Here is a 27,962-nt window from a genome sequence, read left to right as displayed (position 1 = left end):
ATGTCAGCTAAAACTTCTCAAATACCATTCAATCGACAAAATACTAAATATTAATGAGAAATTCATAGATAATATTTTTTTTCAGATAAAAAAAATGAAGTTAAGTTTATTGATATTTGTATTTCTGTTTTGTTCAGTAGTAATATGTTCAAGTAGACATAGCAGGAAAATAAACAACAAAAAGGTAATGAAAATTTATTTTACAGCTTGGCTTAGAAAATTATTTATATCCGCTGGATTAGAACTGATTCTTAGCCATACTAAATTGACAATTATCGTATTATAGAGAATTCTCCAAGAATAAAAAAATATCCCTATTTTGTTAGCCTCGGGGTAAACAAAACAGGAATAATATGATGCGATAAAAAAACAATTATTTTCTCTCAAAATTTTAAAACGAGAACAAAAGTTACACACCAAAAATGCCATGAAGATTTAAGAAAAAAAGATAAATTTCATGAAAAATTATTAAATCCTTTGATTTATTTAGTAATTATACTATTTTCATTGGCATCGGATATTTTTTGAATAATTAGCAGTACAAAATTGAGATTTGATGATCATTTCTAAAATTACATGCATTTGCATATACTTTTTAATTAATCTGTAAAATAATAAATGTTTTTAACATATATTTAAACGATCATTGTATTCTAAAAAATATAGGGTTCACCTATCTATATGGGATATTCATTCACATTGAAAACGCTTGATTTCTTTAAATAGCCTTAAGTTTTTAGTAAATTCTACTATTTATGAAACTAAGTTACATCATACAGAAATGTAAATTATATTTTTATAAAAAAAAATTTGTACTATGAGTATGATTTCATCTTGGCGTAACATGGTCGTTAACGACCTTGTTTTTTTTATCATTTGGCAATAATTTGGTTTTAAATTATCTTTCATGTAGTATTGGCATAATTACTTTTATTTCCTATAGCAGCCAAGCTTGTCTATAAGTCCTATTTTATGGTTTGTTTATAAAACAATTTTATAGTACTTAAGAAAAATTGAAATATCTTCACTAATTTCTTTTAAATACAAAAATACAGAATGCTATTGTAAAATAAGATTGGGTTGTACAAAGTACAAACCTTTAGTATCCAAACTTATCAAGGAATAATTTTAATCTTCAGATTGGTTTTTACTTATATAGCTAGTTTTCTGTGCCACTTATGTACATAATTGACCTTGTTACAGTAATTCTCGTAATATTACCATTTTAATTACATATTATTAAAAATGTTATTGGTTTGAAAGCCCTACGGATATGATAGATACATAATTATAGAAAAGTAAAGATTTAATCAATCAAAATAGATAATTATAAAATATTAAGGTTAAAACAAAATAGAATTAAAAAGATGAATATAATATTCTTGCTCATGGGGGTTAATTTTTGTATTAGTGTTAGTTTTATAGAAGTAAAAAATTTACTTTCCCAAAACAAAACCAGTTTCTTACCAACATTAAGCTTCTCTGAGAATAAGAACTAAATCGGTCCAGTGGTTAAATAATGTGTAATAGGTATATTAACATAACTATATAGTCATGATATGATTAGGATGTCAATTATATGTCAGTCATGGCCACTTTTTAATAAATAAATAATGGTAATTAATGTAATTTGAATAAGTCAGTCGCGAACATATTCATTAAATTCCATATAATCAACACAAAAAATTCAAATTTTGACAGAATGCTAAAGTTTTGTCTGGAGACAGTCCTCAAGAAGAGCGTTACAGCCATACATACATCCGTGAGTTATCAAGTAGCTTCAGCTTCGATTCGCAGCTTTTACACAATTAGGAGATCAGATTCCCAGGTGCATTCCCTTAAAGTGCTCCCCCCGCTTTCACCCTTATCTTTAAAATAAATTAGAAATAAAAGGTGGGGGCAATGCTTAACCCCTGTGCAGTCCAAACTTGCTGTGTCCTTACCCTGTGTAGCTATCCAGTCAACAAAATAACCTAATCAAAACTAGATTATTGAACAAACAAAGGAAAAACTATACCACCCCCTTATTCTAAATTTATTCAAAAGTAAGCTGGGCGTTTATGCTCGTCTAGGCAATTTAAGGGAAAAGCCTAAGCTTTATATACAATTAGGAGATCAGATTCACTTAACCCACACTTATGTCTTGCATTGTTTTTTAAAATAAAAGGTATCTCATCTAGTTTGGAAATTATTCTACCTTACAAATAACATATGTTGGTCCGTATGTACGACAGTAACGATTTTAAATTTTCCAAGGACTTACAAAAAGCAAAGTTTTGAAAGTAATTAATATTCATTCTATGATACTTATATGCAGTCCAGATATTGCAGATACTAAAGCTAATCACAAACGGTTTATTAGGGACCCCTTAAAAATAAGGGTATCTTTAGCCTTACTTTAGTTTAGGGGAGATAGTCTACCCTTAAATTTAGTAATGTCAAGCTTAGGTAAAGATTTTGATAGGAATACTTTAGCCTTACATAAACCTATCATATCAATATAAGGTACTCTAAGTTGTCTTCCTTTGCCAGCCCCCCCTCCACATCTACCCTTTTCAAACGATTCCCCCCCAATGAATAGCTGCCATAACACTCACCATTCCCCTCCCCCCCCCCCGTCCCTTAGTGTTCTTTCAATTGGGGTTATATAAGAAAAGTTTCATTAGACTTAGAGGCGTTAAAAATTATCATGAGGCTGTATATTCTATTTTAAGTTTTCTACATTTTTTCCCTTAATCTTAATCTTGTTTTTACTAATTAAGAGATTTTTTAGCTGATTAATAAAAACTCTTCCTATCTTTTAAGTAAAAGATTTAGGAATCCCTATCATAAACCCCTCTCCCTTTATGATGCCCCAGCCTTATAAATCCTCCCTTTTCATATAATTCTCCACCTAGGTTTACCTAAGGGTGTCGTTAATTTATTAAAAAAAAATAATGAATAAAATTGTTTCTTAGCTTAACAATTTGATATATTTTTTTAACAAAAAATTTTGTGGATTAAATTAAACTTTAATACAATAGAAAAAAATCTTATAGATTCATATAGAGCTAAAAGCATACTCTTTGTAATAAGTTTTAAATATAACTCTTTGTAGAATTTAATTTTCACGTCGCCATAGTTGTTCATTCAATTTAACAAAAAGGATCAAAGATTCAGCACTTTTTCCATTTCAAATATTTGATTATGAGTCATGTGATTTATCTATATTTCATGTAGTGCCTGTATACCAAGCAAAGAAATCACTCTGTACAAAAAAAAATTTAAAATCTTTCTTTATAAATCTTACATCTTTAAAGTTTAGAAAAGTAGCCGCAATTATGTATAACAAATATAGGATGTATGTCTGTGTGTGCATAGAAATTAAATAGAAACTTTGAAGCTATTTAAGGCCATAATATTTTTTTTTAATTCAAGCTAAAAGAACGATTTGCTATTTTTAAAAATAACCAAAAAAATAATAAGGAAGTACAGCAGTACTACAGTATAATTAACCAATAGATATAATAGAACTAGATGGTCAATCGGGATCCATAATTTGTGAGACTTAACCCTTAACAGTTGGGCCCCTTGCCGCACCTTTATCAGTAGTTCAATGCCCCCCCCCCCATTATCTCAGCTCCTATTAAAGCTAGAGGGCTAAAAAAATTGTGCATGTCCCCTATTTGATAATGAATTTTCGCTTCCTCCACACTTTTATTCAACAACCTTTGTTTTTACATCCTTTTTTACTTAGGGGGGGGGGGGGGGGATCACAAAAAAAAACTTTGGACAAAATACAGCTTTTTGGGAGATATATTTTTCATCCCCTCCATTTTATTTTATTTGGGGGAGGGTTTCCTGAACCCCATAAAACATCCCCCCAAACCTGTAGTAGTACATCCTCATCCTTATACTAAAGTAACAGGAAGTTTGTGTGTCTGTCTGTGTATCTGTACCGAAGGATCTCGCTAACCGCTGAACCGATTGGGTTCTCCTTAACAAGGTAGCTTCTCATAAGTCCCGGGAAGGTTTATAACTATTTTCTTGGGGGGTGGGATAACCCCAACGCCCCCAAAAATGAAAAATACCCCCCCCCCACAATTTTTTTTTTTAAATTTTTTAACTAAAATTAAAAATGATGATGGGGGGGGCACCCCTAGATATACCACACTTTTCTGGGATCTTGCTGTGTCAAGTATCAACTGTTGGGAATATCAAAGGATAACTTCATGCAAAATTTGAGCCGGATCCGGCCAAAACCGGCCGTGAATTTTATGAAAAACCGGTTTTTTCCGGTTTTTAGTGGGTATCTGTAAATCGATTCAGCTGGAGCAAAACCGGTTGGAGGTACAAAAAATTTTACATCACATGAAATTTAGCCAATGCAATTGCCTAAAAAAATGTACTTCATCATCAACTTGATTGAACAACTCTTTCCCCTCCTAAATGTCCATTAAAACCTCGGAAACGGCAAAAATCGCCAAAAATCACGCCTTCGGCGACAAATAACGGCTAAACGGTCAGCCGGAGGCGAATGAAACATAAATAAAGAAATGTCCGCCTCAAAAAGTTGTTCAACATCAAAAAGATGCTTAAAGTCTCTAAAACGACTCCTTCCCCTCCTTTAAACTGTTTTTAAACTATTTTTAAAAGGTATATTAAAAATATACTTTGACATCTGTAGAATCATACTGCAAAGCCAAAAATGAGAACAATTGCCCACATCAAATTTTATTAGGATTTTAAAGTTTATTTTTTACTATGGATTAAATAATTTTTACTGAATCGTGATGTTTCTTCCCTTTGTAGGTAAAATACTCAGCTTTTAGAGTGTCTTGCTTCGTAAATATTGTATGCAAGTATACAGTAAAGTTAGGTCTTTTGATTTTATCTATCAATACTAATTAAAAATTAATTCTTTACAATATATCAATGAATTAACATAAAAATGTTTAATGTCTATTATACATTAAAACACATAAAAATTGGCTGTAAAGGGTTAAATAAATTAAGATGACAACAAATGTTTATGCAATACAACAAATTTATTTTTGTCACATATACAAATATGATATAAAATAAGATTATTCAAACATATTTTTAAAAATATTTTTAAAAAGTATGTATCTTTTATGAGTAGGGTTTTCATTCTTTTCATTTTTATTAAATAAAATTATTTAACTACGTTTGAAATAAGTCACTTTGTGAAAACACTCTTTCGGAAATTCTAATTTCTAATTGGTTTAAATTCAGCATTATGTCTTTTATTGTATTATGTCAGATTTTTTAATGAAATTAATTGTTTAAGAAAAAAAATTATTTCCATTGAACAGAGTAATGTTTTTTTTATTGTATCAGTATAAAGTGAATTATATAAAATTGTTCACTAAGTTACAATATTACACGAAGTAAAAAAAGACCTTTTGATCTGGTAAAAATGACCAGAGCAACAGTAAAAATTAATTTTTAAATCCCCCAAAAAAAGTTTATTGGGGACTTAATTCAAATTTGGGCTCTGCAGTCTGATTCTATAGGTGTCCTAGTATATTTTTGACCCCCCATTCAAAAATAGTTTAAAAACAGTTTAAGGGGAAAAACTGAAAAAAACGTTATTTTCAAAAGTATGCCCACTTCGGGGGTGTGGGGGGCACTGAACCCATCCCCCCAGGGTCACCAAATATAAAGTATAGGCGGCCCACAATGCTGAATTTTCACCAAGTGAAAGTCTTGTGTCATTATCTCTTATGAGAAAAAAGTTATTAATTAATTAAAATTTCAAATTGTGATTTTTTGATGGATTTCTTTGATGAAATGACAGGCCGGTCAATTTTTAGGCCATTTTTTGCGGTTTTTGGGCTGTCACGCCCAAACGGTTTGAGATAATCTCACGGGACCTTTTGCCCAACCTAAGTCTGGTTATTTGTGAGGACTAGGAAAAAAAATCAGACTTATGCAAAAGATTATAATTATAATCTTTACACAGAAAAATGGAATGAGGTGAGGGTTTGAGGGGCCAAAATGAGCCGACCAGCGATTTTAGACGGCGCGCAGCGACGTCGTGCTTCATCCAATCCGGGATTTTTTTTTCTTAGGGCCGAAAACAGCAAAAAATGGCCTAAAAATTGACCAGCCTGTCATTTCATCAAAGAAATCCATCAAAAAATCACAATTTGAAATTTTAATTAATTAATTTTTTCTCATAAGAGATAATGACACAAGACTTTCACTTGGTGAAAATTCAGCATTGTGGGCCGCCTAGACTTTATATTTGGTGACCCTGGGGTGACGGGTTCAGTGCCCCCCACACCCCCGAAGTGTGCATACTTTTGAAAATCACGTTTTTTTAGTTTTTCCCCTTAAAGGAGGGGAAGGAGTCGTTTTAGAGACTTCAAGCATCTTTTTGATGTTGAACAACTTTTTGAGGCGGACATTTCTTTATTTATGTTTCATTCGCCTCCGGCTGACCGTTTAGCCGGTATTTGCCGCCGAAGGCATGATTTTTGGCGATTTTTGCCGTTTCCGAGGTTTTAATGGACATTTAGGAGGAGAAAGAGTTGTCCAATCAAGTTGATGATGAATTACATTTTAGTAGGCAATTGCATTGGCTAAATTTCACGTGAAGTAAAATTTTTTGTACCTCCAACCGGTTTTGCTCCAGCTGAATCGATTTACAGATACCCACTAAAAACCGGGAAAAAAACGGTTTTTCTTAAAATTCACGGCCGGTTTTGGCCGGATCCGGCTCAAATTTTGCATGGAGTCATCCTTTGATATTCCCAACAGTTGATACTTGACACAGCAAGATCCCAGAAAAGTGTGGTATATCTAGGCAAACCCCCCTAAAAAAAAATTTTTCTACCCAACAAAATTTTTTTTTACTTTTTCTTATAAAATCTAAAATAAGATATTGGGTAATCAAATTTGACTCCCCCTCCTCAAGTGCCCCTAGAGGCCTCTAGGGGCATAGCCGCTAGTAAGAAATATAGGTATACAAGTCAATTTCAGGTTCCATGTATAATTCTGGAGGTCCTGATCCTCCAGGCATAGATGTCCAAAGAGGGGGTGAAGTGGGGATTAACCCCCTCAAACAATTTGAGGAGGGATAAATACCCCCCCCCCCCCAAAATAAAAAATCTCTAACAAAAAAATTTTTGGCGCGCTTCCAGTGCATTTTTAGTACTAAATATTTAATAAAATTTAAATTACCCCCCAAAAAATTTTACCCCAGGAGTAAATTTTACCCCTGCAAACAGATTTCAGTTGGGGTAATTACCCCCCCAAGCAAATTTTACCCCCAGGGTAAAAATGTTAAGGAGGTTAAAAAAAATTTGCGGCACGCTTCGCACACCATTTTTTCCCCCTTTGACAAGAAAAATCTTTTTAGTGAGTGTGGAAGGTCACCCCTTTTCCAAAAAAAAAATTAATTTGAAATTGAAGACAAAACATTTTTTAAGAGGGTCACCCCATCCCCAGAAAAATTAAAAGTGGAAGAAAAAAATATTTGTACCGGGGGGTGTGGGAAGTCACCCCATTTCATGGAAGAAAAATTTTAAAATGGAAGATAAAAAAATTTTAGATAAAATTTTTTTACGGGGGTGTGAGAGGTCACCTCACCCCCAAAAAAATTCAAAAATAAAAGAAAAAAATTGAAAAATTGAAAATGGGAACCCAGTATTAGTGTCGGACTGATTATGACGTAACAAAAAAAATTAGCCAATGAGAGGCCACTATGAATTTTACCATTGGTCAATAATGTCCTCTCATTGGCTAATGTTTTTTGTTACGTCATAATCAGTCCGACACTATTACTGGGTTCGAAAATGGAAGTAAATTTTTTTTTAATTTAAGGGGGTTTGGGAGGGTACTCAACCCCCAAAAAATATAAAATAAAAGAAAAGTATTTTTTTTTAAATTTAAGGTGGTGTTGGAGATCACCCACCCATGAAATAAAAAAGTTGAAAAATTAACAAAGGGGTTTGTCTTATAGGAACCGCTTTATATGTATAACAGAATTTGATGCCAGATAGACCATCTAGATCTTAAATATCTATTCATTGGTTGTCAAAGGTGTTTTAAAACAAGTTAGAGAAGAAAGAAAAATTACCTGCTTTCTCATACCTTTAAGAATACCTTAATTTATTTAGGTGTCCCTAACTTTTAATGTAAGCCTACCTTAAAGTTTTACTAAAAACCTTACATAAGTTTCCTAAGTAACCTTTATCAACCCCCCCCCCCTTCCTCTCTCTTCTCTCCTCTACCTGCTTTCTTTCCAATTAAGTACCCTTTAGCTATACCTAACTCTTTATGTAAAGCTAGTCTAATCCCCTCCCCCTTTTCAATGCCCCTAACTCATATATCAACCCTTTTGATCCACTTCTCCAAGCCTTACTTATGATAAATAAAGGTTACCTTAATTAATTTTAAAATAATAAGAATTAAAATTCTTTCATATGCAGACAATTTGATGTCGACTTTGTGTGGATTATTTTTAATTTTACTACAATAGAAAAAAATTATAAGGCAAGATCTTATAGAAATAAAAGCTACTCTTTGTAACAAACATATCAAATTTGATAATATGTGACTCTTTGTAGATTTTAATTTTAACATCTATATAGATGTTCATTCATTTTAACAAAAAAGTACAATAGATTCAACACTTGCTTATTTCTAATATTCGATTATGTGTCATGTGTTTTACCTATATTTCACATGGTGCCTATACCAAGGTAAGAAATCACTATATAACAAGGATGACAACATCCATAAAAGCAAAGCTCTGAAATGGAAGGACAAACAAACTTTAACACTTGTAGATTGTCAGAACTTAATTAGCAGAATATTAATGCATCAGTACAAAGAATATTGTAAGTAAATTTGTTGCAAACTGCCTAAATGGATGATACTGTTTAAGGACATACTAACATTTTTGGGACTTGTTTATAGAGATGCTTTACTTATAACATTTTACCTTGTTGCATAAGAAATCAGTTTTCAAAAAAATCTGAAGAATCGGATAATTTTAATATACAAAAATTTGTTGTCAAAAAAGTTAAAAATCGACATGTTTCAAATGGACGTACGGACATTCTGGTATTGATTATAGAGTTTTTAAATTGTACCTAACTACTACAGGAATCATCATGCAAAGTTTGGAATCGATAGGACAATACTAACCTGTTTAAACTAACGAAAAGAGCTAACTCTCTGTGACGAACGTACGGACGGACCGACCCTAATTATAGAAAAGCTTCGATTTTAAAAAACGTTTTTTAACCTAACTTAAAAATCTAACATCTTTAAATATTAGAGGGGTTGTAGCTATCATGTATAACAAAAACAGGATGTGTGTCTGTGTGTGTGGGACTTCTTAAAAACTAATGAAGGCTATAATACTTTTTTTAAATTTTTAAGCTAAAAGAACAATTAGCTGTTTTAGATAATAACCTTTAAAAAAATATTCTACAGAGAAAGTACAAAAGTATAGATCAGCTGAAATAAATTTCCTATTCGAGCTCTAGTTTCCTAAAGTGTACAGCAGATAACCCAATTATTGCAGACCCTATTTTCAGCGACTCCGGTCAAATGGAAAAGCGATTTAATGAATAAACGATTTATACATTATACATTCAAAAAATTTAATTTTTCAAATTTTGATTTTTTTTTTGAAGTTTGAAGCTTTTTTAGCCAGTAGCAAATATTGAGATGGGACGCGGAAGCTACGCACACTTTCGGAAACTAAATTCAGTTCATCAAAGTGATCAGCTGAAATAAATTTCCTATTCGAGCTCTAGTTTCCTAAAGTGTACAGCAGATAACCCAATTATTGTATGCTTTACATCATGTGAGGGAAGAAATTTTTTAACCGTATGATTAACCTAAGCAAAGTCTTATCCTAAGAAAGACTATTTATAGCTGATTCATTTTGAGTATGATATGAAAGGATAATTGCTCTTTCTAACCAAATTCTGTTTACTTTCTAACCAATATATGGCAGATTGATCCTCCCCTGTATTCCTATTGGCTGAATTTGGGAGTATGTATCTATATTATACCTTTTAATAATTCTTACTTGATAATTTCTTTATTGGTGTTCCTTTATTTCTTCAAAACTTGAATGACCGCTTTAAATGACTTATTTTTGATTAAAGTATTTTTTGGCAATGCTTCGCCTATCTATTATTAAGTGTTGATTTAGGGAAAAGAACACTGAAAACTTTTTTTACTATGCTAAGAAAATTGCTAATAAAACTAGGGTTGGGCCGGATACTTTTTTGGCCGGATACCGGATACCGGATATCCGGCTGATTTCAAACGCCGGATATCCGGTAACCGGCCAAATTACCAGATACTAAAGTAGCAAAAAAAAATTTCTTCAGATATCTTATATAAATTTACATAAAGTTAAACTTGTTCAGAAAAAATGTTCTTCTAGCTTCAATAATAAGAAAATTATAGCCATTTAAAATTTTAAAAAGCAGAGATTTTTGGTGTAAAGTATAAAAAATTAAAGAGCCGGATATCCGGCCGGATAGTTTCAATATCCGGTATTCGGCCGGATATCCGGCCACACCGGATATCCGGCCCAACCCTAAATAAAACATCACATGTTTTATTTTAATAGAGAAAGAGGGGACAATGGGCTATTTATTACTAGCTTATACCAATAACGAAATTAATTTTTTTTAAATCACAAACATGGTTTTCAGCTTTATTACATTTGTCCCCAACATTTCAAAATAACAATTTCTTATTTGTTGGAATAACAACATTTTGAAAATTTGATTGGTTGTTTCATTAAGTTGAGTGTTCAAACGTTTCAACACTCAATTTTAATTTACAGTAGGTGTATTTTTGTGTATCATCATTGGGGCTGTACATTAGTCTACTGGCTTTTGTCTTATCCCTGCTAACTTTATACCTGAGCTTGATCTTTAAATCATTTCAATGGTGCACGGGGTGGTTTAGCGCACCATTGAAATGATTTAAAGATCCAGCTCTGATTTATTTCATTTGTCCCCAACATTTTAAAATAATGTTTTCTTATTCGTTGGCTTAATAACTTTTGGGACTAGTAAAATTTGATTGGTTGTTTCATTAAGTTGATTGTTAAAACGTTTCAACCATAAATTTTAATTTACAGTAGGGGTATTTTTGTGTATCATCATTGGGGTTGCACATCAATTTATTGGCTTTTGTCTTATCCCTTTGGATGCCTGTTTTTTTAACCTTTCTTTGTGAATCTAATAACTTTTAAGTTTGAGGGGTAGCTGCTATTTTAAATAACAAAAATAGGATATTTGTCTGTGAGCTGGGACGTCCAAATGGGGGGGAGGGGATGTAAACCCCCCCACCCCACCTTCCCCTCAATAAATTTAGGTGTTTTTAAATATGGCTATGGCATATAACTAGGAGTTGAAAAAAACCTTTTGAACTCTACTCTAAGGTTTTTTGAAAAGATTTTTTAATTCCGACCATAAACAAAAAAGTTAGCATTTTGGGAGTTTGTGACCCACCTCCCATTTTCTGTGGGGGGGGGGGGGAATGGAAAATATTCCTCCCAAAAAGTTGTATTTTGTCCTAAAATTAAAAAAAAAAAAAATTTTAAGCTAAAAGAACAATTAATTTGCTGTTTTTAAAAATAACCAATTAAATTCTATTTGTTTGGCTTTAAGATTGCTTTTTTTTATGTAAAGTTGTACTTGTCATGAAAACCGTACATTAATTTGTAAGTACTTCTTGTCAACCCCCCTTCCCCTCTCCTAACATTTCTTCTTTTTGAATTTTTACCTGCTTTCTCTCCATTTAAGAACACTTTAAGTATACCTATTTCTTTATGTAAGCCTTCCTTAAAGTTATACTTACATTAATTTCTAAGTAACCCTTGTCTACCCCCCTTCCTTTCTTTATTGTCTACCTGCTTTCTCTCCAATTAAGAACCCTTTTAGTATACCCTATCTTTTTATGTAAGCCTCTCCTAGCGTTTCTTCATTTTGAATTTTTTTGGTTAAATAATGAAGTTAATTTAGAAAGTTTATGCTGAAGTTTTTTATGCATGGAAACTTTAGGCAGCTTTGAGAACCTGTTTTCCTTGAATTTTTGAAATTTTGAAAATTGTGTATTGCAGTTAAGAAATTTTGTTTTGGCTTATTTATAAAAACGTTTCCTAGTTTTATATGTATGGCTAAGCTTAACTAAAGTGTATGTAGCCTTTCTCAATGTAAAATTTAGGTAAGCCTTATAAAGTAAATTAAAATTAAAATAAAAATCATAAAATTAATGTTTTATGGACCAAAGATTTTTCAAGTTTACTAAAGTAAAAAAAAATGATTTAAGAAAGATCATGAATTAATAGTATTATACTCATTGTAATAAGTTTTTTTTATATGTCTCTTTGTAAAATTTAATCTTAATATTATTTTTTGTTGTTTATACATTTTAACCAAAAAGGTTTTTTAAATGTTTAGCATCTGCCCATTTGATTATAATTCATGATTCGGACCATGCTAAGCAAATTGCGAATAAAAAAAATTATCCTTTACAAAATATTTTGAAGCAATTCTATAAATCTACTATCTTTAGAGGGGTTTATGTATCTTTAGAGCCGAAAGATAGAATGTATGTCTGTGTGTGTCTGGACTAAGAACTGCGCATGAAAACAGTTTGTTTTATTTTAAAAAGTTTTTTTAAAGCAAGAATAACAGTTTCCTTTTTTTACAAATATAACAAATATAAGAAGCTTCCATGAAAAGAAACCGATTTATTCCAGAAGCTAGCGAGATATTTTAGACACCCTTTATTATATCTCTTTTTAATGGCCCTTGAATTTTTTACACTTTACTTTATTTTTAAATTTTGGCGTATATAAGGAACATCTATGAACATATCTTTCATTTGTAAGTAGAGGAAATCAGGGATCTAAAGGGATAAGACAATAGTAGATAGATTGATATTCCGTCCAAATTGAATTTGGGGATGCCTAGGCAAAATTTTTGCATTTTAATTTTTATACCCCTTCCCCCCCCCCCCCCCCCAACATAAAAAAGCTTGGACGTCATTGTCCTGTACAATTAGTTATTGAAACGGTTGGATATTAAGATTAATAAACATACCACTTAAAATTTTGAAAAAAGTCCCAACAGTTATTAAGCTATTGAATAAGAAAACGTTATAATAAAACTTTGGGGACTAATGTAATATTTTAGAAAGCCCAATGACCCCTCCCTTCCTGGATTGAATGAGAATGTGTACTTGCTTTCTACCTGACTTAACTAGATAAGATACCTTTTATATTTTAAGTGTACCTAAGTAATTTTATGTAACCCTTATTAAATAATTAAGAAATAAAATTTAAAAAAATATGAAAGACAAGTCTTAATTAGAGCAAAGTTTTTTTTGTCTACATAAATAGAAAAAAAGAAATATTATAGATAACTAAAAGTGTACTCATTGTAATAAATTTTGAATTATGCCTCTTTAAATGTAGAATGAAATGATCACATATATTTTGTTGTTCATTCGTTTTAACGAAAAAAATAATTTGCAAATGTTTAGGACACCTGCCCATTTCCAATATTTGAATATGATTTGTGTTTTTTATATATATTGGGGGAGGTTAATTTACCATATTTTCTATTAAAAAAATCACCCTATAAAAATATTTTTAAGTAACCATTCTTTATAATTAAAAAAATCAAAAATATCTTTAAAGAGGCCTTAGATGGTTACTTGCTATTATTTATAACACAGATAGGATGTATGTGGCGGAATTTACAAGGAACCGTGCTCAAAAACTTAAAAAAGATAGGAATATTTTTCCAAAATTTTAGTTAGAAAAACAATTGGCTGTTTTAAGACATAACCCAAAAGGTACTCGTATATCATCAAACCTGCTTTTTCTTGACATAGCTTAATGTAACTAAGAACAAAATAGGAACCCCTAGTAAACTTTATAAGGTACCTTAAACCTTTCCTAAGTCTTACTTGACATTACTACATTTAGGAATACTTAACAATAACTAAGAAACTCCAAAGGTATACTTAACTAAAAGCTTACATAAGCCTGACATAAGAAAATACCATTAGGGACACTTATCTTCGTTTGTGATTCTCACTACTATTTATATATTATGTAACAAAACAAAAACGCTAAGTGTACTTTCAAATGCATAAAAATTTTACTTTCCTCATGTTACAAGAGGTTGCAATTTTTTATATTCATAAACCTTTGACACTTTGCAAACTTACATTTAGACTTTTTTTATTAAACTACTAAACAATTTTGCTGGAAAAGGGCTAATAAAAGCCGTGTCATAGTAGAGACGTTAAAATTTTACCTACTGCTATTATGTTTTGAGAATGAGCATTGAGCATACCATCAATAGTTAAATTTGAGGGTAATGCCATACCAATAAACATGAGCAATGTATTACAAATCACGGCTAGGACCTCCAGTCATTGGTCCTGTTTTCAAAGAGTTGGATATCTGTCAGATTGCTGGGTCGCTTACTCTGCCCTTTTATCCTTATAACTTGATATACTTTAGGCTATGATATCCTTTCTCTTTATTTGCATTGAAAGAACACTGCCTAATAGGCTTCTTCGGTACAAGCAATTTTAAAGAAAAGAAATTAATTATCATTTCTCATTCCTGTGCATAAATCTTTTGGCGTGCGAAGCATGTTTTCTAATGCTTCATGCTCATTAAAATGGTTTCTGTGTGTAGTTCTTTTATTTGCCATTTCCTAGAATTCACAACTGTGCATGGTAATTAACCCTTTACTCCCCCCCCCCCCTCCGGTTTTTTCTATCTCATTTTCTGCGTCTGAAAGATAAAGAGCCCAAACTGCGTGAATTTTTAAGTATGGGTATGACACATAACTGAGAGTTGGAATTTTTTGAATATCTCCATCCTGGCGGGCACAGGATGCCAGCAAACCTGGCAGGGTCATTCTGGTAAAAAGCAAAAATATTTTTTGACTTAAACAAAGCATTTTATCTTACCAAAATACTAAAATATCCTCTAATAGTACATCCCTATATGAAATACATGTGTTAAAGTCAATTTCAGGTTCCAGGTATGATCCTGCAGGTCCTGATCCTCCAGGTCTCCAGAAATCTTTAAAAGGCTCCTGTGCCGCAATTTTTGACTTAGAGACTTCAAATTTTAAACTACTTAAGCTTTTCTTACATGTCTACATAATGTATTAAAATTTCATAAAGATCCGCCGCCGTTTTCCCGCCGACCGCAGTATAAATTGTAAATGACCAATGGTAAAATGTATACTGGCCTATCATTGGTCATTAGTATTGTATGACATCATTTTTTAATAGGCACTGCAAGCTGTTTCTAATTAAAAACGTTGTCACTGAAAATCATTGTGCTTTGTTATTAAGAAATCTATGGATAATTTTTTTGATGCTTCTATGGTCGTATAATATCCTTGTCCTCCTATGGTTGAATATATGATGCATAGATAATAACATCCTTGTCCTCCTATGGTTGAATATATGATGCATGGATGATAACATCCGTGTGCTCCTATGGTTGAATATATGATGCATGGATGATAACATCCTTGTCCTCCTATGGTTGAATATATGATGCATGGATGATAACATCCTTGTCCTCCTATGGTTGAATATATGATGCATGGATGATAACATCCTTGTCCTCCTATGGTTGAATATATGATGCATGGATGATAACATCCTTGTCCTCCTATGGTTGAATATATGATGCATGGATGATAACATCCTTGTCCTCCTATGGTTGAATATATGATGCATGGATGATAACATCCTTGTCCTCCTATGGTTGAATATATGATGCATGGATGATAACATCCTTGTTCTCCTATGGTTGAATATATAATGCATGGATGATAACATCCTTGTCCTCCTATGGTTGAATATATGATGCATGGATGATAACATCCTTGTCCTCCTATGGTTGAATATATGATGCATGGATGATAACATCCTTGTCCTCCTATGGTTGAATATATGATGCATGGATGATAACATCCTTGTCCTCCTATGGTTGAATATATGATGCATGGATGATAACATCCTTGTCCTCCTATGGTTGAATATATGATGCATGGATGATAACATCCTTGTCCTCCTATGGTTGAATATATGATGCATGGATGATAACATCCTTGTTCTCCTATGGTTGAATATATAATGCATGGATGATAACATCCTTGTCCTCCTATGGTTGAATATATGATGCATGGATGATAACATCCTTGTCCTCCTATGGTTGAATATATAATGCATGGATGATAACATCCTTGTCCTCCTATGGTTGAATATATGATGCATAGATAATAACATCCTTGTCCTCCTATGGTTGAATATATAATGCATGGATGATAACATCCTTGTCCTCCTATGGTTGAATATATGATGCATGGATGATAACATCCTTGTCCTCCTATGGTTGAATATATGATGCATGGATGATAACATCCTTGTTCTCCTATGGTTGAATATATAATGCATGGATGATAACATCCTTGTCCTCCTATGGTTGAATATATGATGCATGGATGATAACATCCTTGTTCTCCTATGGTTAAATATATAATGCATGGATGATAACATCCTTGTCCTCCTATGGTTGTATATATGATGCATGGATGATAACATCCTTGTCCTCCTATGGTTGAATATATAATGCATGTATGATAACATCCTTGTCCTCCTATGGTTGAATATATGATGCATAGATAATAACATCCTTGTCCTCCTATGGTTGAATATATGATGCATGGATGATAACATCCTTGTCCTCCTATGGTTGAATATATGATGCATGGATGAATATGTGTAAACTTGACAGGGCCGTATTATTTTTAAATCAAGATACCAACTTGCACATTTAAACACACATAAAAAAAATTCTTTAAGATTTTTCTCAAAAATTAATCTATTGCTCAGATCAAGGTTCGACATGGCCTTCAGTAATAATTTACTTAATTTTTTCCCGTGATGTGAAAGAAAAAAGCTTATAATTAATAATACGACGCTGAATGATCTTTGAGCATCCTTACCATTTGTTAGAACATTTTCATACATTTCTTTTATTAAAGGTTTTTAAATGAACAGGTTTATATTAGTTATTTATAGAACATATTATAAGCAGTTTTTCGCGGATTGTAAATTAAAAATTATAAGATTAATACCAGTTTTGTTATTACCGAGAGGCCGAAATCCTGTAATAGCAAAACTATTGTGATTTTTGTTTTATTATCCGGAAAATTTGTCTGTAATACGATAGATACATAGTATGGCTCAGAACCGGGTCTAATCCACCGGATATTAACTGATTTTGAATCCATACTGGGAAAGCTATCCTGCCTATAACTTTTGTCTTTCATACATGTTAGTCGAGCGATGTTTTATTGAAAGACCTTTGTCTGGAAGTCCTAACTGTGATTTGTTTGTCGCATAGACGATGTAAACTTTTTAAATTGTTTGTTACCAGAGAATATTATCGAAACTTTGGATCTACTGCAGTTCACGGCAAAATATTGCTGGTAACGAATATTGCCAAAATCTATGAATTTTAAAGGCTGCTAGCTGCCAAACGGTTGAACGTAAAGATCATACCCGCACACCATTTTAAGCGGCATAAGAAGGCCTACAAATAATCTGGAATAGCCAAGATCCAATGATGCACAGGGAAAGCTTCACTGAAGAAAAAACGCGTAAAATAGGCCTTTTTCGCGCATTTCTCTGCACTGCGAGATAATTATGCATTATTGATTTATGACTATTCCAGATTATTTGTAGACCTTTTTATGCTGCTTAAAACAGTGTGCGGGCATGATCTGTACGTTCAGCCGTTTGGCAGCTAGAAGCCTCTAAAATTCATAGATTTTTGGCAATATTCGTTACCAGCAATATTTCACCGTGAACTGCAGTAGATCCGAAACTTTTAGTACGAAAACCATGTTGAATTTTCTTTGTAATTTGCATGCAAGGCCACCAGGGAGGGGGAAGACAAAGACATATAATTCGTTAACCTCCAATGTTTCTTGTGACCAATGAAATGATTTTACATAGAAATATTTGTGGGAACAAAAAATTATCTCCTAGTACTATCCCTGAATCCCTTAAGGCCGCGAAGTGAGTTACATTGTGTATGGATGCTTTGAGCAGCTTTTTTTTAGGCGAAGCTTCTCCATAATCGCATGTTCAGTCATTATTGTACGTACTTACACTTTGATTGATTCTGTATGCCAACTATATTAAATTCGATATGCATTGAGCAAAGCTACATTACTATAAACCCTTGTCAGTCTTTTAGGTTATATTTTTTTTGTATCTCTATTGTCTATCTTGCTTTATAGAAGGTCCTTCTCAGGTATCTTAAGGGGTAAGACAACGTTTGATAAATTGATGTACAATGTACATGCCTATTGATGTTAAACAAAATTCTCCATTTTGTAGATTGATATTATTGGTTGAAACGTTTAGATACTCCAATCCTTCCCTTATCATACTAGAAGATTAATAGATGTACGTTCATTTCCGCATATGATCACATCTGTATGTTGATGTAACACTTATCGGTCGGGGGGGGGGGGGGGATCTGCGCAAATTTATAGCCCTCTAGCTCTAAAAGGAGCTAAAATTATAGTAAAATTCTTTATCAAACAGAGGGCATGCACAAAATTTTTAATCCTCTAGCTCTATATGCTTGTATAATGGGGTGCGTTCAACGCGGAAAGGGACCCGACTGTTAAGGGTTAAATAGGCATAAAACTGCTGGATTATTAGATTTAAGCAAGAGGGATTAGGCAGTTTGTGCATATCTTCAACATTTGATAATTATAATGTAATACATGTGCGGAAGTGAATGTTCACAGTCTTAATGAAGGTTAGACTCATTAAAGGATTAATTATTTTGACAATTAAAAATTGCACCTTCCCACCTCATAAAGTAATTAAATACATGTTTTTCTTCTGAATCAATCTTTCTTCAATCAATAATTCACGTTTACAAATAAAGGCATTTTCTATCGATTTAAGAACTTCAAGGATGATTCCTGTAATAATCCTCAAAGAATTGGAAATCTATGATTACTATGAAAAAACTCCCTCCCCCCTTGATCATAAAATAATAATTTCTAAGAACATGAAGTACAATTTAGCATAGAGTTTAGGAAAGTCTATGCTAGGAATTCTGTAATTCAAGCAATTTTTAGACCTAATCCAACTATATTTTTCAATCTAGTTTGTTGAGATTCGCTTTTTTGTATATTATCATCCTTGTTTATAAATGAAGGTTATGTACATAAGACAATTTTAGTCACACTAGATTAAAACAGATTAAAGTGTTAAGCAAAGAAAATTAAGACTTATTTTAATAATTTCCCGGGAGGTTAAACACAATGACAGCTAATGACTTTGGGCATTTGTTCAAAACTGGGGTTTAACCCAACTCATTCTTGGGGTGAAGTCACTAGTATAATTGAAAATAATGAGGATATTTTGATTTTAGGAGCACCATTACAAGCTAAAGAACCAGAGGTTGTCAGGAAAAGGCCCATCCAAGTTTCATTTCAATGGACAGGCTAAATTTATACCACCCAGGTAACAAAATTTTCTTAACTAGCGAAGTTTAAAACTAATTCAGTCAAGGATGAATTCGTCCAACTGGCATTCAATGATTAGTAAGAACACAGTGTTTACGATATTGGTTTATATTGGTGTTTTGACTTTGAGTAAATATGCAGTCAAGACTTCATAGTATCTATATAGTCGAAATTATATATCATATGTAGTCTAAAATATATAGTATCTATACAGTCTAGAAATTATAGTATCTACACACTCACAGTCTAGATTCTATAATTTGTACGTAGTCAAGACTTTATATTAATAGTATTTATGATGTCTAGATTATATAGCAAACACAGTCAAGACTCTAGACTATACATATAGTATATGTATAGTCTATAGATTTTAAAATATTTAAATTTACAGTCTAAAGCTATTGAACTCTGCAGTTTATCAATCTATATTATACAGAACCTATATTTAGTCTAGCCTATATAGTATCAGTCAAAACTTTTCGGCATCTTGATCTATGCAGTCAAAACTGTAAATCTACAATTCAAGTTCCTAAGCAATGAAGCACTTCAAATGGACAAAGATGACCATGTTTCAATACCCTTTTAAGTTTCTTGATCTAGAGAATCTTCACAAGAAAGCGTGGCCTTTCTATTAATAAAATTACCTAATGCAAATTAATCTTTCTTGGTAACTTAAATGGTAACTAGGAGTGTAGTAATTCCAAAGACATTAAAGAATAAAGAGAGGCTTTGCTACAAACAAAAAACCAACACGTTTTTCATTGTTAAAAAATAAACATGTATAGTATGAATGTAAAATTTTCAAAATAGGCATTTTCCAAACGCCCCTGACCTCTAAAGTCTAAGATTTAAACACATAAATAGATGTGCACGCTTTGCTCTTCAAAATATTCAGTTCATTGTTGTTTTGGAAAAAGCTACAATCCTTATAATAAAGTAACATAATGTTTGTGTGTGTGTGTGTGTCTGTCTCTCTGTACCAAAGAATCTCGCCAACCGCTGAACCTTTATGGTTCTCCTTTACAGGGTAGCTTCTCACTGGTCCTGGGAAGGTTTATAATTTTTTGGGAATAGGATACCCCCTACCTCCCAAGGATATCGCCCCTAGAAAAAAATTATCCAACCCCCCCAAAAAATTTTATTTTCTTTTTAAATCTAAAATAAAAAATTTTCAACTCCCCTCACCTTAAGTGCCCCTAGAATATGTTTTATTAGGTTTTACAATTCCAATAGATTTAGTAAAAAACGTAAATTTAAAATAAAGTATAATGAAAATACAAATACTTTCTTGTATGAAAAAAAAAGTATAATCAAAAGATAATTTAACGGTAGAAAGAGTCCAAAATCACAGGAAATTATCTGCGTACCTGGTAGGTAAAGTATGTGTAGAGTATCTTCGCATCTACAACTCACTTTTAGACTTGGATATAGATAGAGAAATTGGGCATCTAGAATTAATGACCTATTGTATATTGACAATAGATAGTATTTAGACTTATCAAAATTATAGCGTGTTAAGATTTATCTAGCTAAGTGAACAGTTAGGCTAACTCAAGTATTAGGCTAACTCTATGAATAATTTGAAATTTTCATGGTTAAGGGTGTTAAGGGATAAGACAATTGGCGATAAATTGTTGTACACCCCAATTATAATAAACATAATTGACTCTACTGTAGATTAAGGCTATTGGCGAAAAGATTGGATTCTGCTAATTTGTACAAGGAATAAGAGAACGTGTTAATAAAATTCGTGATCCAGTAAAATTTACAGTCCAATGTTCTCTTCCTCCATTAAAACCTGCATTGTCTCTAGATTTATAGCTATTGTTACCCCAATCTCAAATTTGTTGGCCAAGCGCCTCAGATATTAATTCAAGTTACACCTGTAAAACAACTAACTCTTTGGTTGTCTTGAAGTCCATGTTGAGGAAAAGAGTTTTGCATGTTTATGATCTTCACTTGACAGAGCAGAAGTAATTGCCACTTTCAACGTCTGTAGTGTGACAACATCGAGGTTTTTTCACACGTTTTAATCTTTTTTACCTCTAATGCCTTTAAAGTTTAGACCATACCATGCTATACATATATATACATATGTATATATATGTGTGTGTTTTTACTTACAAAGTGCTTACAAATTAGAATATAGGGATTGTCAATAGACGATAAAATGTTAACTCACATATGAAATAAGATACAATTTGTCATGGCATCTTATAAAATTATGAATACATAAATTTATGACAGGCAGATATAAGTTTATTTTAGTTGGAATATATGCTATTGTTGAATACAATATCATTCAAATTAGATATGACAATGAAATATAAAAAAAACTGGCTGAGGTCTTCAACAAAATGCTATTCCTGTTTACCATGTTATATTAAATATTTATCTTGTATTCACCTTTCCTATATCCCTACATATGTACTAGCATATAATCACGATTTTAAGCATCAAGAGTTTGGACAATAGTGCAATTTTTAACCCTTGTCTAATTCAGCTTTACAAGTGGCAGTGCCCCTAGTACTGCATGAACGGATTTGTAGACAGGTGAAACTCGCTCCAAGAGGGCGAGGTAAATCCAATCCTACATTTTAATATTTTATTAGAAGAGAAAAAACTTCACATGAAAATAAGTTTTAAAAAGGACGGACAAACAGACAGACAGAAGGACAGCCATTATTTTTAACATTGCATTTGTATACTATTAAAAGGATATGCTTAATTTTTTATCATCTATTAAACTATGTAGACCAAAAGGCCGTCCGTCGACAGCTGCCCGGTCCCTACCGCCAGCGCCGCCGAATGTAGCCCCAGGCAGAGGTCGACAACAAGTACGACCAGCTGCAAATCAAAGAAATCAACAACAATACTCTTCAGGTAGGTTTATGTAAAAATCTTAATTTAAAAAATTGGAAATTAAAAAAATGGACAGATGTTAAATATTAGATATCCTTTTTTAAAAAGGAGTCTTTATATCAGTAGATTGGTATTATATGTTGTAAAGTTTGGACAATTGGAAACAATGAATCAAAATACCCAAAGTTTGTATTTCAACGAATAAGATAACGTGGTTTTAAAATGGGTATAGTGGGATTTACACTGCAATGTCCTCATCCTCCCAGATAAGTAAAGCAATTTTAATAACAAAGTAATATCCTAATAATATTATATCTAGGTATAAATAATTACCCCACACAACGTCAACAACAGTTTCAACAGCCAAGACAAACACAACAGCAACAACCAAATAATAACATTCGACTACAAGATAACAGGTAATTTATAGATAAAGCAATAGTAATACAAAGATACATATGTGTCATTAGAAATTAAATTAATCTACCCCTCCTCTCAATTCTAATGTCTGAAGTAGATTTAAAAGTTTGACAAATTTTAAAAATCACGAAACCTTTTAAACTTAATACTGAGGTTGCGTGTTTTTTTAATGTGTAATAGTGTATGTCACAAAAAAACAGGCGAATTGTTTTTCCCGTCTCCATCGCTAAAAGTTTTTCTTAAGTTCTCATCATTTACATAGTTATCATTGGGGCTAACAAAACTGGTCATAATCTTATAGTTTTTTTTTAATATCCACTTAAAGCTGTTTATAATACGATCTGATAAATAACTATTCATTAATTAAAATGGTTAGCAATTTTTTTACTTTTAAATAGATGGAGCCCGATTGGGTTTAAGAACAAGAACGAAGTATACAAGAAGAAGCCCATCTATCCACAGAAAAAGAGGTTTATCCAACAACAAGAGAAACTAAGTAATTCTTTATTCAATCTTATTTAACATTTATTTTGGAGACATTTCACTGCTGATGGCTGATTCTTAAAATTTTCCTCAGCGAATAAAAATAACATTTTCTTAGTAGGCTAACTTTTCCTTATTATTCATGATATTTACATTGTACTAACGTTGTTGAACACAAAAACATCATATTTGTCTCAATCATGATTTATATGTAAATAAATTACAGTCGTTTTATGAAATTAAGAAAACTTTACTATCAAATATTTTTTGAGTCGTTCTATGCAGTAATTGTCTATCTGTCAAAGTAGTAGAATGTATAAGTGTCTCTCTAAATTACATTATGTGTATCTTAGCCTATTTGGTCGTTTAGCTTGGGCTTTTACTGTATCTACACGAAATGGCAGAAACCTTTTTTCAATAATATATTCATGCATGCATGTATGTATGTAGCCCTGATTATCTGAAGTTAGGATTCACCCTGGCCTAGAGTTTTGGCAGGTGTTCCATATTAAACCACCTTATTTTATGACACTCTAATATGAATGAGGAGAATGGACGAGGGAAAGCATTGGTTACTTGATTAGTAGAATCTCCTTCCTTACAACCTAAAGGCATCTCAAGGAAGGTTGAGTGGTTGTATTCTAAATAATTGCAACAGCATTTGTTAACCAAGAGTGCAATGTCTATGAGAGGACTTGAACTTGGATTTTCTCAACCTAAGAGTAGTTCGCTAACCATAATATTCTATGGGACACCCATTAAATTTTCATGAAAACTAATCTTGTTTATATTTTGAAGAGGCCAAAGGACTTGCCCCAGAACCCTTCCAAAGAGTGGACAGGAATCATCTCAATATTTTCAGGTAAAATAAATACCTGTTTGATGATCAAAGTAGCGAAGCTACTCTGTACATCCAAATAAACTTCTTTCTTAAAAGAATTGAGAGAAACATGGTTAAATCGGTTGTTATTTGATTTACAACATTGAAATATTTTTAAAGATGTCTCTAAGAAGTGATCATCAAATATAGAATCACTTTTATTTGTCGGTAATCGGGGAAAACGTGGTTTAAATGGCTGTTATTTGAAATAGACTTGTGAAATATTTTTGAAGTGAGAATTACATCTTCACTTACCTGTCTGTATTGCTAAAGGTGATATTTAATTTCCTGGAGAAGGGTAATTGAAGACTGCTAGAAAAAAAGGAGTGGTTAATTTTATGTTATAGATTTCTCCTGTCGAATAGCATCTACTTTACATCTCATTTTGTCCGTCTGTCCTTCTATAAAACTATATAAAATTTATTCCTGTAATGAATTACAAATTAAATTTAGAAATCAGTTGAATATTGCCGCACCTACTCTACAACAAGTACAACAACAATCACAACAACAGAACCAAGGCATACCAACTCTACCTGTCCAACAGAAACACGATATTAACTTAGGTAATATTTACCTCCGGCATATTAAATGATACGGTTCAATGGGCGATAAATTAATATACCCCAAGTTTGATAAACAAATTTCCCCTTTTTGGTGAAATGAATTGGAGACAGTTAATTTGTATACAATCTAATAAAGATTCATTTTTTAAACGCAAAAGTCTCTGAGCAAATCCTATTATATAAAGTAATTTATATTGTCTGTTTTTTGTCTGCCCCGAAGGATCTCGCTAACCGCTGATACTGTTCTCCCGGCCAGTAAAGCTTCTTATTGGTTCTGGGAAGGTTTTAAACTATTTTTGGGGAGGGTGTCTTCACCCCTTTTCCCCCTAAAACATATTTTTTTTCTCTTTTCAAACTCAAATTTAAAATGGGATGAGGTCGACTTTTCCCCCTCCTACCTTAAGTGCCCCTAGAGGCTTCTAGGGAACATAGCCGAGAATAAAGAAACGAGTATATAAAATTAAGAGAAAGGGGTAGGGGAGAAATAATTTTGACAATCCATTGTCCTCCATTTCCCTGATTTTCCCTTGATCAAAGTAAAATTTGTTCTGAACTATGTCCTCTTAGATTTATAGAAGTTTTTCTTTTTCATGTACGTAACCGCGGACAATTGTTCATAATACAATACAAACAAGGACAAGACAGACCCTAGTTAACGAATATATGTGATACAAAATATAAATATTTAATTATAATCTGTTCAGGAACATATGATGAAATAAATGGAATAAAAATCTACAGATTTAGCGGGAACGATGGTAGAGGAGTGTATAGTCCTGATATTAGAAACAGGTACAGTACAGACAGCCAGACGCACGTACCCACTGGGTAAATTAAAGAGTAGAGTACATAGTTTTTTTTCATGCTCAAATTCACAGCTTTTTTTTATCTTACTCTGTATAGTGCCATGAAAAATGACATCATACAATACAAATGATAGGCCAACTAAATTACGAATAGCAGGCGAGGCCAGTGTGCATTTTTTGACCAATGCATGGTTGGCCAGTTTGACGTAATTTTTTATAGGCACTATAACGAACTATTTTGTGCTTCAACTCATATCTTTGAACAACCGAACGCTTTAGTCCCCCTTATTTTCAATTTGTGAAAGAAAACATGTTTCTAGCCCCAGCGGGTAACTCTGACTAAGCCAGCACCTACCCCTGCGGGTTGATTTCCTTCGTGGCTTTTCCAAGCTTACTGAACCTAACCTAAAATACACAAAACAATATTTATTTTCCGCAAAAATTTTGTTTTGTTTTATTTGCGACCTGAAGGTCACTGCCAATTAGGTGAGTCTATATTTAAGTGTTTATATTATAGGTTTACCTACGTGTTTTGATTACAGTGTTAGACCTTTTAATAAAACTACATTTCTCTCGTTTAATGTCCGCTACTGTTTGGTTCTTCCACTAATTAAATTTTATTTAAGATTTGAATCAGATCCTAATGTGAGACCAGCTGCGCCTCAATCTTCTATTCAATGGAGTCAGGTAGAAAAATATAGACATAGTGTATTTAGATGGTTCAACTGAGCCCATTTTTCGTCAAAATTTGAGGCAATTTTTGCAGACAGAAACTGTTGTTTACATTTTGTTATATACGAGATACGGGCGATGAAATTTTAGACGAAGCTATTAATCCTTAATCCTAAGTTATGCGACAATTTATAGCTGACTCATAATGCGATCGAAATGGAAAAATTATGCACTCACGTACCAAAATCTGTAAAAAGTTTCAACCAATAAGATCTCTTGAATTTTCCGTCAGTATTCTTCTATTAGCCCATTCAGACAATATGTCTCTTTAGTAACTCTATTGTATAAAATAAATAAATGTAGTGAAGGTATGATAAGAGGGATGAGGGTTATTTAAAGTTCTTCCCCCTCCATTAATATTTTACAGCCTTATGATATAACGAATGATACATACATACCCTTTCCTCCAAATTACAAGGAAAAACGATTAGGAGTAAGTGGCTGCGTCACTGAAAACAAAACAATCTGATTTATTGGTCTGTATGTGATTGTGCATTGTGCACTTTAAATACTTTTTTTAAAGATGATTTTTTGATGAAAGGAAAGTCCTACGTCCTATTTTTACTCAATATCATTATATTACACCAAAACGTTTGTCTATCTATCAGGCTATATTATTTGACTTATGTGAATAAAGAATTAGAATATCTTTTGCATGTCTGACATCTATGCTGCTATAATTTAGCCGTTTTTTTATAATAGCTGAAATTTGATCTATACTTTTCAATTCGAAGGAATCGGTTTACACAAAAACTATTTTCATTTTAAAGTTTTTCTAAATTTAGGGTCGGTCTGTACGTCCGTCTGTACGATTTAAAAAGCGTAGCAACTCTGTAATCGTTACCAGAATGTTCTTACGTCCACATGTTAAATCAAATTTTTTCCTCAACAAAGTTTTGTGTGATATAATTATCCGATTGATAAATTTTTTGGAATACTGATTCATAGTACGACAAAGTACAATGTTATAATCGAAGCATCTGTATAATCAAGTCCTAAAAATGTATATATGTTTTTTACAATTTTGTTTCGACTTTTATACATATATATTCTGATTAAGAAGTTCTGACACCCTACTGTCCTAATGTTCGTTTATTATACAGTTTCAGAGCTTTGCTTTTATGGATGGTGTCGTCCTTGTTTTCTCATAAATTCATCTTGTTTAGGCTTTAGTTCCATCTATCCCTGCTGGCAGCCGTAGGGTTGAGGAGGACAAATCCTACAATGTTTACCATCAACAGAATTACAACAGCAACAACAATGGGGTGACCACACCCGCCCCACCTTTCCCAACCATCCACACCACCCCCCATCCCTTCACCCCTGGTCCAGTGGTTATTATTAATGCTCAGTCAAGGGTTGATCAAAATTAATTCTAGATTTTGTTGGGGTATAATTTTTAATTTAAACATAAAAATTTTTGTTGGAGTTTACTTAAAGAAAAAGATGTAGCAATGTAGCAGAAATGTATAGTATTTATGATTTTAAAAGATTTTCTTTTATTTTCTTTTATTTTTAAGTATATTTTGCTTTTTATATTTTATAAAGCTTAAGTTTTCATGGAAGTATATTGTAGGGTGGGTTCATATCGGAATTAGACAAAGCGGGGATATGCAACAGA

General features: G+C 32.4%; 1 protein-coding gene across 1 annotated transcript; it reads left to right on the top strand.

The window, feature by feature from the left end:
* The first annotated feature begins 89 nt into the window (after positions 1-89).
* On the top strand, positions 90-27,822 carry LOC145304074 (uncharacterized). Its single transcript, XM_080145834.1, has 10 exons — positions 90-184; positions 19,499-19,590; positions 22,348-22,475; positions 22,774-22,873; positions 23,273-23,370; positions 24,156-24,219; positions 24,691-24,803; positions 25,508-25,595; positions 26,236-26,296; positions 27,508-27,822. The coding sequence occupies exons 1-10, from the start codon at positions 95-97 to the stop codon at positions 27,712-27,714; spliced, it is 1,041 nt and encodes a 346-aa protein (XP_080001960.1). The 5' UTR covers positions 90-94; the 3' UTR covers positions 27,715-27,822.
* Positions 27,823-27,962: the final 140 nt, after the last annotated feature.

The sequence above is a fragment of the Acartia tonsa genome, chromosome 13 (genome assembly GCF_053477335.1).
Source record: "Acartia tonsa isolate MP-2025a chromosome 13, ASM5347733v1, whole genome shotgun sequence".
NCBI lineage: Eukaryota > Metazoa > Arthropoda > Copepoda > Calanoida > Acartiidae > Acartia > Acartia tonsa.
This window is presented reverse-complemented; position numbering and strand designations above follow the sequence as displayed.